The sequence below is a fragment of the Micropterus dolomieu genome, linkage group LG23 (assembly GCF_021292245.1).
Source record: "Micropterus dolomieu isolate WLL.071019.BEF.003 ecotype Adirondacks linkage group LG23, ASM2129224v1, whole genome shotgun sequence".
Classification (NCBI taxonomy): Eukaryota; Metazoa; Chordata; class Actinopteri; order Centrarchiformes; family Centrarchidae; genus Micropterus; species Micropterus dolomieu.
In genome coordinates, this window is record NC_060172.1 from 31,941,130 (window position 1) to 31,958,212 (window position 17,083).

Below are 17,083 nucleotides of genomic sequence, written 5' to 3' on the forward strand. Positions count from 1 at the left end.
TTTGTGAAGTTTTGAAACTCTTATTTTATTTTATGAAGAATCGGCGTAAACGTTACCTGTAAAGTCAGAAACATTGTTTTTTTAGATAGTTGCTCGCCTAAACCGTTTGTTGTGGGAGCAAGAAAATAGGTGTTATAATATAGTCTTACATTCTTTTTATATACATGCCATGTTTCCATCCAATTGTCATGCGAATTTTAAGCTTTGAAATGTCGCAAAAAAGAAAAAACATATTTCGCAAGAAATTCCTAAATATGTGCGTTTCCATCCGCTTGTTTGGAGCGAATAAACCAGGCTACTGCAAGCATCGTTACGTCAGTAGTTGACGTTACACATGGCTTTAATAAACAAGACGTATGGGTTCCAAACCAGAAGCAAAACCAGTTGCTTGAACCTGATGGCAGGTCATCTTAGAAAAATGGAGAGAGGTCCTCAGAAATGTGTTTCAAGCGGGCAAACTGCTACCAGCCATGTCTCCGCACATTATGGGAATATCCGGTGTTATGCGAGTTTTGCATGCCTCCCGAGAATTGCACGCACCTCCAGATAATGCTTTTAAACGCTATAATATCCTTTGTGGGGTTCCTCAATGATGATAAATGATTCTAAGTATATAGTCTATTCTATGAACGTTTAGAGTCGTTCATATTTTATTACACACAGTAGAAGTAGCATTCATTGAAATTCAGCAAAAAAATGCGGTGATAAGCCCGTTTGATCAGTGTGCAGAACTCAGCAGAAACAGATGATCAGGCGAGTTACAAGTTCGAGATCTTATTCAGATGGAAGTGTTTCCATCTCCCATTTAGCGCATTTACTCTTTTTCGACAAAGGCAAAAACCACCTCAAGCGAAATTTGCAGTTTCCATCAACCTTTTCTAATGAGATATTTAAAAATGCGTATTAAAAAACGTTGATGTTTCCATCCATAGACTGCTACAGTCTACGGTTATAACGCAACAATAACTTACATCCTACTCTTCCAAAGCTGTCTGCTGCATCTCATGGCCTTTATCAGCAGGCATGTCAAAGATGACAATCTTTCATCTGCCGCCACGAGATGCGGCTGAAAGCTCCAGAAATGATCTAGTGAGTTAATACTTTATTGTCAAACTAGTATAAAGCATTAAGGTGAAAGAATGATCATTCAAGTTCTTTAACAAATTTGTTTATGTACGCGCGCCTTTTGTTGTCAACATACCACTTATTCTTTAGAAAATTGCATTACATTTTTCCCATTGTTAAGCAGTAAATATTAGATTTGGAGAAACTTCACGCTACACCACAATGAATGCATGCAGCCACTGTGCCACTGTGATAGTTAGACATTACTTCTCTCCAGTGAATGTATTTTGGATTTGCTGCTAATAACCTACAGAACCTAAAGAATTATCGGGTTTTAAATATTTTAGCACAAGTGAATACAAACCGTAATAAAAAACAATTATACAGTGTAGGTGTGTATACTGATTATATGTAATTACTAAAGATTATGCTTCACAATCACAGTGTCCATGAATGGACATGGATGTTTACCTCAAATCAAGAAAATCTGAAAAATACAATTCAAACCATCTCTGAAGACTGGTCAGCAGTATTCACATCATGACTTGTGTAATGTTCACTTTATTTAAAAACCAACAACAGAGCTCCACATTTAAATGTTATTTCAGGATTGTGAGGGGTTATTCAAATCTAGTGTTGTGAATGTACAAAATAAACAACTCATTGAAAAACCTGGTAAAGGTAAAATAAATCATACAAAATCATAGTTCAAGTGTTCTAACTCACATCAATCCTAGCTTCTGTCAGTACGGACTGGATGTTTTAATGGGACGTGGCAACAGAACTACAGAATACTATATAAACACACAAAACATTAAAAATAGTTGGAGGGGAGAATATTTAGTTGGCATGGTGTGTGGTTGAGAAACACAACTTCAGTGTATAAGGGTAAGGCCCACCTGTAAGAGAAAAGAAAGAAGAGAAAAACATACATTTTAAAAATAACATTATGAAGGCTTTCATTTGTACAATAAAGCAGGCCAGCTTTTAAAAACCCAAGCTGGTAGCTAATGTAACAAGATGAGAACCTACTAGGGTTTTTCATCTGGTAATGGTTCATCATAGCTAGGGCTTCCATGGCATCATTGATGGATTCCCACTCCAGAAGGCCAGATGAACTTCGCTCACCTTTTGTGCCACATGAGATGACCAATTAGATTTTCATAATAGACAATACTAAACTGTGTGTTGCATTAAACTAAAAGAACTGCATGTGTTAAGATCTCTCACTAATCTACTCGAAGAAGCCACTAAACAGCTGCAGCAAAGCAAAAATAGAAATATCTAAAATCACAAATGTGTTTTAACTCAAGTAAACAAACTAACAAATTCAACTACATTGAGAATTATAAAGTTTTTTCAAACATTTAATTTTACTTCACTTTCACCAACATGTTTCTTTCCCTTCCAAATTCAACAGATTTATACACATGAGAAATAAATTTAGATCCCATTCTTGAATTAACTAGTTAGCAAAGAACACCTGGAACAAACGTGATTTATTTATAGACTTTTTTTGTAAAGCACACTTCAACGAAACCAGTTTATATGACTGGCCAAGCTGTAACTCACTCTTTCCGGTGAAAAGTTTAACACTTGCGGGGCTCTTAATTCCGAGTTCATCGCAGACCTGAAGGGAAAGACCAGTTTTAGTGAAAATCTGAGGTGGTGATTTGTAGAAAAATGAAGGCTTCACAAAACGAACCCTGGTGACATTTTTTTACCTGGTTGAAGATCTCCACAGAGATGTCGGGCTGTGCGTTAAAGAAGTGTAAGACGTTGCTGGGGTGCTGGATTCGGTTCTTGGCTGCCTGCTCAGGGGAAGTGAAGCGGTTGTTGCGGGATCCATGGAAATCTTTGAAACTGCTGGTGTTGTCATCTAACTGGTAGCACTGTCCTGGCACAATAGCCTGCTGCTTGGACACACTGCCAAGGAAAGAGGGCCAGATGTCTTACATCTGTATATCTAGCTCTGCATTCTGCATCTTTTTCTTTTTGACAGTCTACTCTAATGCTCCGTAATGGTTTGGGGCCAGCTGCTCTTACCAAACGTTGAGTTTCTGTCCGAAAAGGAAGTTGTTGTTGAGGTGAGTGATTGCCCTGTCCACAGAGTAACAATCTCCCATCTCCACCATTGCGGCTCCAGGCTTACTCTTCATGAACTTAATCTAAAGAAAGAAAATATCCATCTGACTCAAACAACAGTAGGAACAGTAGGAAACTCTGCTGCAACCTCCCCCCCCCACCAGTTAACCTGTCAGTTTCTTGGTTCCCAGATGTCTTCAATTTGCCTGTGTTGTCTGACAGTCTAAAACCTTAAGATATTAAATTTACTGTCATCTATGACAAAGAAAAACAAAAAATTATTTTGCATTTGCTAAAAAAAATTTCTTGAATGATTTATTGATCATATAAATAGTTCACAAACTTTTCTTAATTGACTAATCGTCCTGCAGGAAACATTTGTAATGAGTGGTGAAAATTGTTCTCACAGTTATCACTATCAAACCAATTCACTCAATTTGACTTTTTGAAAGTAGAGGACGCAGCCATCACGTGTCTAATGACTAATGCTCCAAAAATGTTTGGTTAGCTTCACTTCACTCACCCTCTCTACATTTCCATAGAGGCAGAAGATGTTGAAGACTTTGTCAGCGTTGATCTTAGAGGGCTCAAGGCCATATACCATAAGAACTGGGGAGTCAGCGTGAGGACCGTACTCAGGGGGTGGTGGCCCATATCCAGGGCCATAGCGCTGGCTACCACGACCACGCCCAGCTATACCTGGACCCATGCGGTGAGGAGGAGGGGGACCGTAGTTGTCGTCATTGTAGCTATGATAACCTCCTTGAGGGCCTCCTGAAATTGAGAGAAAACAGAGGTACAGATACAGTAATGAAATGTGATCCATTCTTCTAAATGTCAGACCAATTTCTTTAATTGGATATTTACCATAATCAGGTGGATGGTCTCCTAAAAGAGCAGGCTGCCTCTGGCGTTTGTTGGGATTGGCATTGGGATCTAAAATTATAAAATAAAAGTTGCCTATCAAAGAGCTTCCTTGCTAAGGTATCAAAAAATAGGCCACTGTGTGCTAAGGGACAAGGTTGTGATTGACATGCAACAAAGGGTAAAAAAAAGTCTGCAGGCTCTATTTTGCTTACCTAACACGTGACATAATGGAGATTTTTTAACAGTAGAAATAGTTTTCAGACATTTAAAAGACCTCCTATATCAGCCATCCTAGTACAAACACACACACACACACACACACCCACACACACACACACACCTTGTGAATTGTTCCAATTGCCTTCACCATCAGCATCTGTGCAGGTACACATATACACATGTCAAATCCAAATTAACATTAAAAAAGTATTAATTTGGCAACACTGTATAAACACACTTCTTAACATCCCAGGCAATTACATGGAATAGAAACATTCAAGGAGAAGATCAGAGAGTAAAATGTTCATCAGTGCAATGAGCAGCACCTGCAGTCTAAGCATGTTTTATTGAAAACTATGGGAACTATACAGTTATTACAAATCAGCGTAAGACACAGGTATAACATTAGCAGTGAATAAACATCAGGGACTTTGACCAGATTACACTGTGGAAGGGAAACAAGTAGAACCCAATTGTAGACTGGCTTAAATTTATCAGCAGAAAAGTAAGCACTGACATTCTCCATAATGATCCATTTTTGTTGTAAAAAGCTCTACCACAAGCTCCATTCAACAAAACCCAGGGTGAATTCTTTGCATCGATAGCCGCCCATTTTGTAAGTGCCCCTTCCTGAAGTTTAGTAAATCAGCAATCTAGTCATAACAATTAACTAGGAAAACAGCATTTAATGTTCTCATATAAAATAGTTACGGTTCAATAAACATTAAATTCTGGTTATGAACACTGTATACTTCATTTCAGACTAAGGTAAGCAGTATATTTAGTATAAATATCAAAAAAAATCTAGTTTTCAATCATACCTGTAGACAGTGATTACTTGATCATAACATGTATTAGCCCATTAAAAAACAATAAACTGCTGTACCCATAAATGTTATGATGCATTTTCCATAAATTTCAGCTTACACTATATTTGGAAGATGCAGCCCTGCCATTATCAAAATAACCACATTATTAAGTAGTGTCATGTCATGGACAGATCCACACTACCATACTGCTAAACTCATGCAGGGCTAAAGTCACCAAACATATTTCAACTTATTTCAACCTATCTGTTTTGAATTGCTATTTTGGTTACAGTTAGCTTATGACATATCTATTTCACAATAGTTGTAAAAACATTGATTTACTATCCCAAATACAACCTTAACTGTAACCACAACATTTATCTGCAGAATATTTATGATATGCATAGACATTGCAGCTGCACAGTGATATGAACACTGGGAGATTGTGTAAATGTCATGAACAGTTCACTGAAACAGATGTGAAGTTAATCATTCTATACCAGTGGCAGCATATAATGTGTCCTTGATTGCAGACTGCTAATTGATTGTGCCATTAGAGATACACACCAGTAGGCAATAGAAGGGGCGATCACTGGGACTGGTCACCAAATGGGAACTTTAATTACAAGCGCCATTTCTACAAACTCTTCACACAAAGTGAACAGAAATAAAACTCTTAATGTATCTTTGTTCCATCATACCCTTACTTGAGCAAAGCAAATCTCTGTCATTAGTGTGTCGCCACCAGTTGTGACAACTACCTCAGAACAGTATAAAAACAAAAATCCACATCTGTAAAATAAAAATCTTCCTTCCTTTATAACTGACAATTTGGAAAATCCATATAAACTGCTAACAGAACCAAATTTTACCTAGATAGCAAAGTTAAGAAATTTCCACTTCTGAGTGGTTTCCTTGAACACCAACGTGCTTTGTACACCAACATTAAGTTTTATAATCAAACGGCCATTAATGTAGTAAATTCTCAGAATATTTTAACAATAATTTATTAATAGAAATTTGCCACGAAACATCAGAGCCACTTTTTACTCAAGTCCTACTTGCTGGTGTTACCATATATTGTAGTATTAACATGATGGCTCAACAATTTAACAGTCATGTTGTTTCAGTTTCACAACAACTTTCAACTTCTAACCATCAAGTCACATTATTCATTCATTTCTTAGTACTTACAGCACCTCACATGGAGCATGGGACACAGTGGGCAGGTAGGGGGCAGTCTTCAGCTAGGATGCTACCCGCCAACCTCTTGACTCCAGCCTCAACTCATTCTCCCTCTTCAGTCTTTTCTTCCTTCTTTCCTTTCTTGCATCCCCACCACCAGAGAGAACAAGTACATCCACAGGTCCATGCTAGGTTTGAACTTGCTGTCGGTTTGTTTTGAAAGTTGCTATTAGAGGCTCATTTCCAGCTTACCGTGCTCTGACCACAAAGCAGGACATTTGCACCGTTTGAGAGTGGGCTGTCTGTCCACAGACACACTGAGCCAAACCTGCATCACACGGGAGGCGTTAGAGGCATCACTATGGGCCAGTGCAAAAAAAGGCAAAATGTAACAACGCAGAAACAACACAAGAACAGCAAAGAGAGAAGGAGGGAAATGGGAAGGAAGGTACAGGGGGAAAAAAAACAGCAGTCCATAAATGTAGAAAGCTTTAGGAAAGGATTTAATCTGTTTGCCTCTGTGCTTGTATGCTTGATAGGTGTTTGATGCTTGTGTCTTCATAGGCCCCCCCGTGGATATTTCTTCTTGTGTAAAAATGGATGCTCACATGATGCTTGCTTATTTGGTTTATTAGCTTTCAGCCACTTGCAAAGTGAAAAGGCATCTAGTGCTTTGCAATAAGTCATCTGGAATATCTGCGTGACGATGTGCTGTCATGGCAGTTCAGCTGTGTGTTGCCGTGGATATTCAGCTCGTTGTGTTGCGATGTTGTGTTCGGCACAGGAAGGTAGAGATGGGCGATTTTAGCATCTGAGAGAGAGAGAGAGAGAATGGCCTCTTTTTGTTTACTGCCCCAGTATGTGGTGTCATCTGTTCCCTGGTCGGGCTGAGTGTGTCTGAAAACTCCTCTGTTGCTCCCTGTGGTTGTGTTATGGCAGGCACATCCCAAAGGCTAGGAGGCGGGGCCGCAACGACCACACACCTGACTCCCGCCCTCATCATCAATGTGTTGTGTCAAAAGTGGTGACTCCTCGGGGGTTTGGAGATGAGATGTGCTGCTCTGGTAAAGAGGTGGTGGTAGATGCTTAGCAATCTATCAACATCAGTCTGTGGTGGATATGCGAGGTGTCTGTTTGCGTGGCCTTGGATTATTTCTGTCCCTCAAATTGAAATGGTGGCTACTGTCCACCAGCAAAAATAAAATGGACTCCCGTGTCAGGTGGCGGAGATAGGAGTGATGATGGACTTGGAATAAGGAAGTACTGAGTTGAGGTTGTGTTCCGGTATTTGTTGCCCCACTGTGTCCGATGTATGCCACAGAGCAGATTTACATTAGTTGTGGCTGTGGGTGCTGTTATACTGTAGCTGTAGAAGCCGCTGTGTCTGCTTAGAGGTTGAGGTAAGCCTGAATGAGTTTGCACAGTGAGGACACAAGGAGTACCTCTGGGTTGTAAGGCAGCACAAACTATATGAAAACCTGTATGAAAATTGAAATGTACATGTTGTGGTCCTGGTTGTGTACAAGAGAAACAACTACATCATTTTACAGTGTTTGACAAAAAAAAAAAGACAATCACAAATGTCCTCCATATAAATAAAGTATCTGTCTGTAATCAGGTTCAAAATCATAGCCAAATTCTATTGCTGACCACACAGAATTGAAGGCAAATATGTAATATTATGAATTGGAGAATTGTCTTCTCATCACACTCCTAACACATTATATATTTGTGAATGTTCTTTTTGCCTACTTGCATTTAGCAGTAAGTGGCGGGTTAAGTTATTTTGCTGGGAGGTTTCAGGCATGAAATGATCTTCATTTCTAGATCTTGAATTTTAAACATATTGTTTTAGCATTACATCAACAATACACATATCCAACTTATGCCCACATTATCTGGTATTTGCCAAAGTGAGTCTCAAAACAATACAAATTTGATAGCTTAACAATGTAGATTTGTAATGCGTTTTACATTAAAGGTCCCATGAAATGCCGGATCTGTTGTTCCATCAATGGTTACATGTAAAACATTCCAAATAATTTAATCCATCATTATCCTGAAATTACACAAAATCTAAGTGTTTTTTTAAATAACTCATTATGTAGTCATACATGCAAAATCATCTATCCAATAAAAATGTAATCGGAAAGAGATGCCATCCAACATCAGCAGCTACCGTCTCTGCTGATTGTAATGCTGACACCACACAACATGGCTTGGCGCTTAATCCTCAACAATACAGTGACAGTGTTCATTCTGCTTGTTTGTGCTCCACATACCCTCAAACACAGGCCTTCCCGTTGTGAAGTCCAACCCTCGTGCAGAAGTACTTGTACAGTACTTCACAGCCTGTGGAAGGTTTAAGATCTCAGGAGTCATTTCACGGGACCTTTAACCAGAGATGTGCCTAGTGGTCTCACAAGTCAACTCAGCTGGCTAGTGCAATGTCTAATTTAAGCTATGATAAAATCTCCACTATGTTTGAAAGAATGCTTACAGGTGTGATAGTCTCTGTAGGATTTCTGTAGGATTAGAGTAGGCAGGGATGTGAGGTTGTGCAGCTGTGACATGCTCTATAGGGAATGTGAACCTATGTGAAGAACGGTGCACCTGCATATGCTACTGTGACAGGTGCGTTGGGCTTTTTACATGCATGAGCCTGTAATTGAGGTTGGCTGCCCTTGAGGTTGCTCCTCATGCCCTTACTTTAAGCCTGCTGTGTGGCGAGAAAATGAATGAAGACTGTGAAGGCATCACAGGAATACTGCCTCTGAACACTGAGTTGGCAGCATGGTGGAAGAAACAAGTCATCTGTGATCAAAGGCAATACTCCCGGAGGCAGAGAACCCTAACCATCCCATACAGTGGCATGAGAGGAAAAGAGGAAGAAAAAAAGGGGGAAGGAAGGGTTAGGGACTGCATGTTACCTTGGCCACTGAGGTTGGGGTTTGTATAGTCCCACGTGTCCTGGTCATTCTTGAAGACATTGAGGCGTGCTGGCTGCGGAATAGGATTGAATTACAATCAAAACTAGTGTCCTCTCACTAACATCTGATGTTAATAGACATTAACAGGCACAAAGGTTGATTAGACATTGCCATACACTTACCTTGGCATATTCAATCTTAAGAGTGCAGCAACCAGAATAGATGTCTGCCCCATTCAGAGAGGCTTTGGCCCTCTGGGCACTTTGGACCGAATCAAATGTGGCAACAAGTTAAGGTGAGGTCTGATTATATTTCTGTTTGCGCAAGTATAACTAAAACATCAACATACTGTAAAATGACAGTGTATCCAAATGTAAAGGAACATGGCCAATAAAAAAAAAAGGCATGGTGTCAACGTGAACAAGAGACAATGGAGCTGGGACAGAGTATGTCCGTCTGGAAATGCATGTCAACTGGACCATTCTTGAGATGATGCCTGCTCCATCAACACGCTGCAACACGTCATTAAAAAGGATATTCGACCATGGCCTGAACACCATTCTTTCTGAAGATGACGATCCTCTGTACAGGACCACAGTTGTTACAAATGGTGTAGAGCACATCCTGTAGAGGCACACAGATAAGCTCATATAATACTCCTGATGTAGTAAGCTCACTTTATGCAATAGCACACATATCACGTGGCCAAACAGAAAAATTATACTGCTTTGCTGATTGTTAATTTTAAATTGTGAAATTTTTGCTTCTATACAAAAAAAAAAAAGTCAGTGACAAAGTGGAAAGGAAAATTCAAAGTAGTTGTGAAAAGTATATATTACGAAGAAAAATGAAATGAAAAGAAGCTGATTATTTGTATTCTAAAAGCATGCTGATGCAGAAGAATAGGTCTGTATATAAGTGCAGAGGAGATAGAAGGGATACTGTTTGATGGATGTACTGGCTGAAGTTTCTCTAATCAAAGTAGTTTTTCCACACCTTGTAAAAAACAATTAAATCCATCCATAATATTTCAAGAAGCCAGTTTCAATCACAACAGGGTCAAAAGTAAAGAAATCTAATGATTGATTCTGTCTGAATTTGTATCCAGTTCAACTCACTACTGAATAAATTATGATGTGACACTAACTGCACGCAAGTTTAGTTTTTATAATCACGTTACCGTGGTGATAGGATAGATGGGGTTTATGATCGTGAGCAGCAGCACATTGTTGACGCTCCGGGTGTCATCTGAGTCTCCTGGCCGGGAGATCTTTTGGCTAGTGGAGTAATTGATGAAGGCAGGGTGGCCTGCAATGTAAACCTGGTTCTCTGCTGCATATGTAACAGCATTGCAGGAGCCATTCATGTCCTCATACTCCACCAGGGCCTGGCGCTTCTTGGGCATCATAACCACATAACTGTAAATAAGTATTTCAAGAAGAAAATTACAGGACCCGTAGGCTGGATTACTGAACCAAGTTTCATTAAAAGCATGAGTCAAATGTTTGAAGTCATTGTCAACTTGGTTGAACTTATTATGCTGATTCGCCTATAACTAGCTAAATTTAAACCAGCATTATGGCAAGGGTTCCCAGTACTTTTAAAGAGTGCTGCCTCCCAATTCAGATACTTCCGTTAGTACACATACATGTACACTATGTACTTACTTGCATAGTAAATGAATTTCAACAGGGTAGTGTTGTCTTAAATCAAACACGGTGGTTGTGCACTTACCGGAAATGACTATCACAACATTTGACCACTTCTTTTTAATGGAGAAATGCAGAGCTTTATTGCCAACATTTGACCACAATTGTCACCCGCAAAATACGTGCCAGCTTGTTTGCTCAGTTGACTTCAATTAAATTATATTAAAAATTAACACTTTTACTTGATTGTGTGTGCAATCGCAACCGCTGCAGCTTCTTCGGCCCCTATTGTCACCAGTTTGAAAATTGGTTGGTGTTGCCTCCCTTTCCGCTACAAAGCCGAGATGGCGACCCTTGAGGATGACAAGTGTGGAGGGTTGTGGCTGGCGAAAAGCCTAGCATCTAGGCTCAACACCAAGATAGTTTACAAAGGATTTGGAAAACTAACCCAGAGTGCTTTTTCTCTGATGTGGTAAAGGTCCCATATTTTGTATTCTGAACACAGGTCTAGGTGTTTTTTAAATACTGTGTGTTTATACAGTGTTCCTGTGGGGTGTGATGATACACTGAACACACGAGAGGAGACACAATACTGGTGTCACGAGTACAAAACAAGATGATATATTAACACTAATTTATAGAAAATAATGAATGCTGAAATATATCATTTGGGAGGTCTGGGGACCCCAGAAAAGTTTGAGCATTAAACATTTAATTTCCTGCATTCTGGTGAAAATTTCTGCACCAATTTTTTGAAATAATTTATAGTGGAAATGTTTTTTATTTATGTAAAAGGGAAACAAAAAATTCAGGTTGAAGTTGTTAAAGTTATTAACTGGTGCTGCACATTTTGGGGTCATTTTATAATTAGTAGCTTGTTTTTTTTTTTTAGCTAAGTGCAAATTAACTTTTTTCCAAGCATTTTCATTTGTTATTTAAACATTTCTGGTTGCAAGTTATTCAGAACATTTTCAACAAAAGCTTTCAAAAAGTGGTCGGGGCAAAATCATCCATTTCAAAAGTTGTACAAACACCACCGATATGTTTTTATCCTGTTTACGTTAGCCTACCGTACATCTAGCCTACTGTGCTGCCTCTGGTCTCCATAAATGAACAATTAGCTTAGCTGATATTATTGGTTAATAACAGTGGCCAAAGTTATAAATGTAAAAACATTACTGTATCTGACAGGACAGTTAATATTGTAAGCTAGCTTACTTATGCCTTACATCAGGCTTGCTGTCCGACGGACAGTTTGCTCGGAAGTTCAGCAGTAACTTCCTCACATGTTCAGCTGTCAGACAGTGTAGCGGACTTGAAAAACAGACCCGTCCTACTCTGTCCCCGATTGTCAGGTTTAGCCATTAGGAGAGAAAGAGACGATTGGTAAGGCATATGCAAAGCTCATATAACCTGTAGATATAACCTACCTACCCCCCCCCCCCCAAAAAATTGTATTTCTCATCAGATCTGCACAAATCACAGGTGACCCATTTTGGTTTCAAAACGGCATATTTCGCAAAAAGGTGAGGAGTTTGCATGCCTGACTGTGAAAGTATCAAAACAATCAATGGAGAAATGCACACAGCCCGTGTTCAGCAACTGTGCCTTAAAACGAGCCGTCGGGACTTCTGTTTGGTTGTGATGTCACAACTATACAGTCTCCTCCCTCAGCCACGCACCAATCACAGCCCTCTCTGACCCACCATTCAACGTTTTTTGTTGTCATTTTAACTTTATTAACAACATAAAACCAAGCAATCATTCTGTCGCTGAGCTAGAGCTGGACGTTAAATATTTCCCTCTAATGTCCTCCAGCTGCTCTCTCAACTCTCGTTTTATGGAGTTTGCTCATGGACAGATAGCTTTACTTGTTGCTAAAGTAAATGCTACCTACTGCTAACTGTAGCGGTCATTATTAGTCGACGCAGTCCAGACTGCGAGCTCGGCGCACTGGTGCTCCCAAGCTAATGTACTAGAGTAATAAAGTATTTCTGATAGAGGTGTAAACACTAACACAACCTTGGTCTTCGATGCTCCCAGCCCAGTTAGGGTCAGCTAACAGGATGACTAGCTGCACGGCAGCTACAGTTAGCACTAGTTAGTAAAGAAACTAGGGTTGAGCGATCGTCTACATCATTTAGTCAGTACTGCTCTGCTACGAGCAGTTGGAAAATATTTACATAAAATCTACATAAAATCTGTTCCAGTTTCACAAAAATCTGTGAATAAAGTAATAAAGTTGTGTTTTTTACTGTTATCAGTGAGAACTGCCCCCAGAAACACTATACTCCAGCAGCATCTATTGGTTTTCCAATCCAATTCTCGTGTCATTTGTGGTCTGACAAACAGTAAATTCATCAAATTCAGTGCCCCGGAATCAGCCGGTTTTCAGCTTCATCAGCCATGGCCACTGACTGGGGCCGATCAGTGTCATATATCCAATCCTGTGCCAGCCGAATTTACACAATTTACATGCAGTACGGTGTTTCACGTCATGTGTCAATGATACAGACATGTAGTCAGCGTGGAATTTCTTCACCGTGAGAAAATAAGACAAAAAGCTTGCGATTTGAAATACTTGTATGGCCAAAATAAGCTGTCCCCACAGACTTTATTTGGGCTGACCGTTAAAACACAGAGAGACATTATCTGGTATTACGTTACACGCGGACACAGTGGATATTTTAAAGCAACAATGAACACACCTGTTGGTGCAGGTGCTATTCAGTACCACATCGGTTTCGATCATTTTGATAAGCTACTTCAGTAACAACAAACATCCTCCACAGGCGGTTCACCTGCTGCTGAAAATGGAATCACAGGTGGAAAAATCCAAAATGCCAGTTGTGTTTTTTGGGTGACTTTATAAAAACACACTGCTGTTGAAAAAAGTCAACAGAGTAGACACATAGCATTAATAAAGGAAAAGCAAGGTGAGCAGCGGTTAAAGCGGTTTGTGAGTAAACACTAAATTAAGGTAGAGAAGGAAAATAGTGAGATAAGAAAGCACCAACTAGAAATAGGATAATGAGTTCTATCAGATATGTTTAAATAAAATATATAAATATACTCTCATCCACACTAGTGTTGTCACGATACTGGACATTCTAACTTTGATACATTACCTCGAAAAATATCGATATTCTATACTATCTTCAATACCACGGGGGAAAATTGACACAACATTGATTAAATAACTATAAATATACAATTATCAACTTATCTTAGTAAGTTAAAGTTAATAGTACTGGGTGTCAGGCAGAACAGCATAAGTTAATTTAGCTTAGTTTTAAGATTTATAAATTTCTGTTGGGCAAACAGCAGGACAACTATCTTATCAACAACAGTTTACTGGGCCATCTTGTTTATATACTTTAGTGATTTTGAAAGGGAGGACGTCTCCAACTTCTCATGTGTCAGTCCTGCAGAGGCTTTGCTCTTTTGTTTGCAATGCTCTGGACCGTATGGGCTTGCTTGTATCCTTTGCTAGCATCCAATCACAAATGACTACTCACAGCACAGTAGGGCCAGACTTGTCAAACCTCTGGCAGGAAAAAAACGCTATTCAAACGAAGAGAATGAGACGAGAAGAAAGCGTTGTGAGTGACAGGAGGCGGGGCTGTGTGGGCACTGCAGCGGTGTGTGTTTGAAAATATTCAGAATCGATATGTATCAAAAACAAACAAATAAAGATATTTTTGACAACACTAAACCCCACGACACTTTTTGAGTCCTGATACCGATACAGTGTAAATAGTTAATAAGTTAATAATAAGCTATATTCTTCAGTGTGAGGAAGAGACTGGGAGCCATTCTTTTATTTGTAAGTTAACATCAGGCTTGACTTAACCATTACTTCTTAACTTTGGAAAACAAAACGGTTGGTTGTGTTCTGTTTTGCAGTGCTACCACCACCCCTCAAAACATGTGCTTTTGTAGAACTTGTTGGAACTAGCAAGCATAAAATATTTCCAAACTTGCTCTCCTAGCAAAATGTTCAGACCTACCGGTGCCCTGCGGACGCATCGCGTAGTACGTGCGTAACTGAACTGAATAGATCGGCTCCCTTGTTACAGATATCCTTTCAAGCTATTGAAGTCAGTATCAGGCCAATATTTGATATCAGTATCGGATAGGTGCATCTCTATGGGGAAACACTGTTTTCTGTTGGAACCTAATAAAGAAAAGTTACTGTCAATTCCATTTTAGAAATATATATAGTCTTAGAAAGAAAGAAAATAGGAAAGTCAGACTTTTAAAGAATCGGAATCCACCAAGAAAATACATTTTGGTGGATACATTTTAGAGTCACAACCCCTGCAAAATGACACATTTCACTATAAGAATTAGATTTATTTGGTCTGATAACATTTTGAAAGTCTAGAAAAGCCACACAAGTAAATCATCTGCGTCACTGAGCAGCTTTCATAGGAATTAACGGATTCATGCATCCAAAGCTGTATCCAGCTTTTTTAATACGTCCATGGTTTTAGCGCTGCGCTAGCTAGTTGCTCGGCAGACTTCCGGAAGTTGGCCAATCAGAACAAGTTTTTACGGAGATGGGGCCTTAAATATGAAGTGTGCAGACAAGAGGGTAAATAGAGGTGCTGCAGCAATGGACAATATGAGAAAAATAATGGAGTTTTTAAACATTAAAGCACATGCACATTTTCTAGTAGACATCCATAATTAAAGTATGAACCTGTAAATTAGCATAATGTGGGACCTTTAAGTCCGACACTTGCTTGACAAGATGACAGTGGATCAGGACTGTGTCTGTGAGTACCTTCACGAGGTTATTATGAATGTTCACACATCAGGGCCCATGAAACCTGCAGCATGAGAATAACTGAAGAATACAGAATATACTGACAGCACGTTAGACACACACCGTCTTAGCTGTCTGTTAGTACCTGATGGCCCCAAACTCCTGCAGGGCCTCCACCAGGTCAGCCTCCATGATACCGTCCACCAAGCCCCTGATGTGCACCACTGGGGAGGGTAGCGGTTTATGAGGGTCATCGTAGCTCTCCTGAAAACCAAGCACACAATGATGCTTGTGGGGTCAGAAAATATGTCCACCGCTGCTGGAAAAGGGATGGAGCAGCAGACCGGAAGAGATGAGTAACTTAACGATAGCGTCAAACGGCAGCCCCAGTCAGTGAGTCTTATAAAATAAAAAACCGTTATAGCTTTGGAGATTAGCGCCAGTAACCCTAACTAACGTTCACATAGACGTTAAACACTGGCATAACAACGGCCAGTTAGTTGTGTTAATTTTCATGTTTTTATCATTACATAAAAAGGCAGTTATATGTCGTTGAGTGGCTATTTAACGTTAACTGTAAGTTAAGCCTTATAACGTTAACGTTACCGTTGTTCTAGCTAACGTTAACCCTAAACCTGACCAAAGTCGCGTTGACGTGAAATGGTTTGCTTCAGATAGCTACTTAGCGTCTCCTCTCTTAGAAAAGCAAAACCTAACACATGTTAGCATAGTAAAACTTCATCTACCAAGGCAAGCAGGAAACCCTCACCGTTGTCATTCCTCCGTCCTCAGTTTTCTGTCGTTTCGTTGCTCTGCCGCCTTCTCCGTAGTATCGGCCCGCAGCAGCAGCCATGTTGTCCTGTCCCCTGTGCCGGACTACTGCTGCATTCATGTTGTGTGGGAAAAACGGATTGTTTATACAGCTGAAAGAAATGATTCAGTTTAGTTAGGTGTTTGAAGCTGTAAACACGTCCTGATTTAAACGTCCAGGAGTTGTTCTTAAAATCACTTTTTTCCTGTAGTTTGGACAAATATTCAAACAATTATACATTTTCTACACATAAATGTCTATCCTCCAAATAAAACGTTGTGGTCACGGACAGGGCTCTGGTCACAGCAACCTTGTGACAACAACCAGTGCGATTTATTTAGATCAGGGTTCTCAAATGTTTTATCTCTCATGAAGGGTGATGAATAGATAGATTCCCTAAAGAAGTACATCGTGTGCCCTCATAACATAGAATGCAGCGGCAAAGCGTCAGACGTTACTATTGGTCACTTTACCTTGTCAATCATTATTTGTGTCCTCTGATGGGGTTAAGGGTTAAACTAAAAACGTCTTTGGTTAAACCTTTTACTGATAGGAATTTTGGCCCTTGAATGGAGCTGGATCTTTACAGGATCTGGATCTACATTAAAATATTCATAGTCATATTAATGGTTAAAAAGTGGGTTATGTTAAGAATAACTATCATAGTTCTATAACAAAAATAACACCCTAAT

At 39.6% G+C, this 17,083-nt stretch overlaps 1 protein-coding gene across 3 annotated transcripts; it reads right to left on the reverse strand.

Moving 5' to 3' along the window:
* Positions 1–1,608: 1,608 nt before the first annotated feature.
* Positions 1,609–16,464, reverse strand: hnrnpl (heterogeneous nuclear ribonucleoprotein L). Of its 3 annotated transcripts, none has more exons than XM_046039750.1 (14): positions 16,350–16,464; positions 15,704–15,844; positions 10,341–10,578; positions 9,699–9,784; positions 9,343–9,439; positions 9,161–9,233; positions 4,358–4,393; positions 4,018–4,086; positions 3,674–3,924; positions 3,112–3,233; positions 2,790–2,991; positions 2,638–2,695; positions 2,098–2,193; positions 1,609–1,964 (listed from the first exon to the last, which is right to left on the reverse strand). In XM_046039750.1, exons 2-14 carry the CDS (start codon positions 15,832–15,834, stop codon positions 1,906–1,908), a joined length of 1,518 nt encoding a protein of 505 aa, XP_045895706.1. In that variant the 5' UTR covers positions 15,835–15,844; positions 16,350–16,464; the 3' UTR covers positions 1,609–1,905. The 3 variants fall into 3 exon arrangements, with proteins under 3 accessions (XP_045895706.1, XP_045895704.1, XP_045895705.1); XM_046039748.1 differs by having other exon boundaries at positions 15,726–15,844; positions 16,350–16,431; XM_046039749.1 differs by lacking the exon at positions 4,358–4,393 and having other exon boundaries at positions 15,726–15,844; positions 16,350–16,431.
* Between the last annotated feature and the right edge of the window lie 619 nt (positions 16,465–17,083).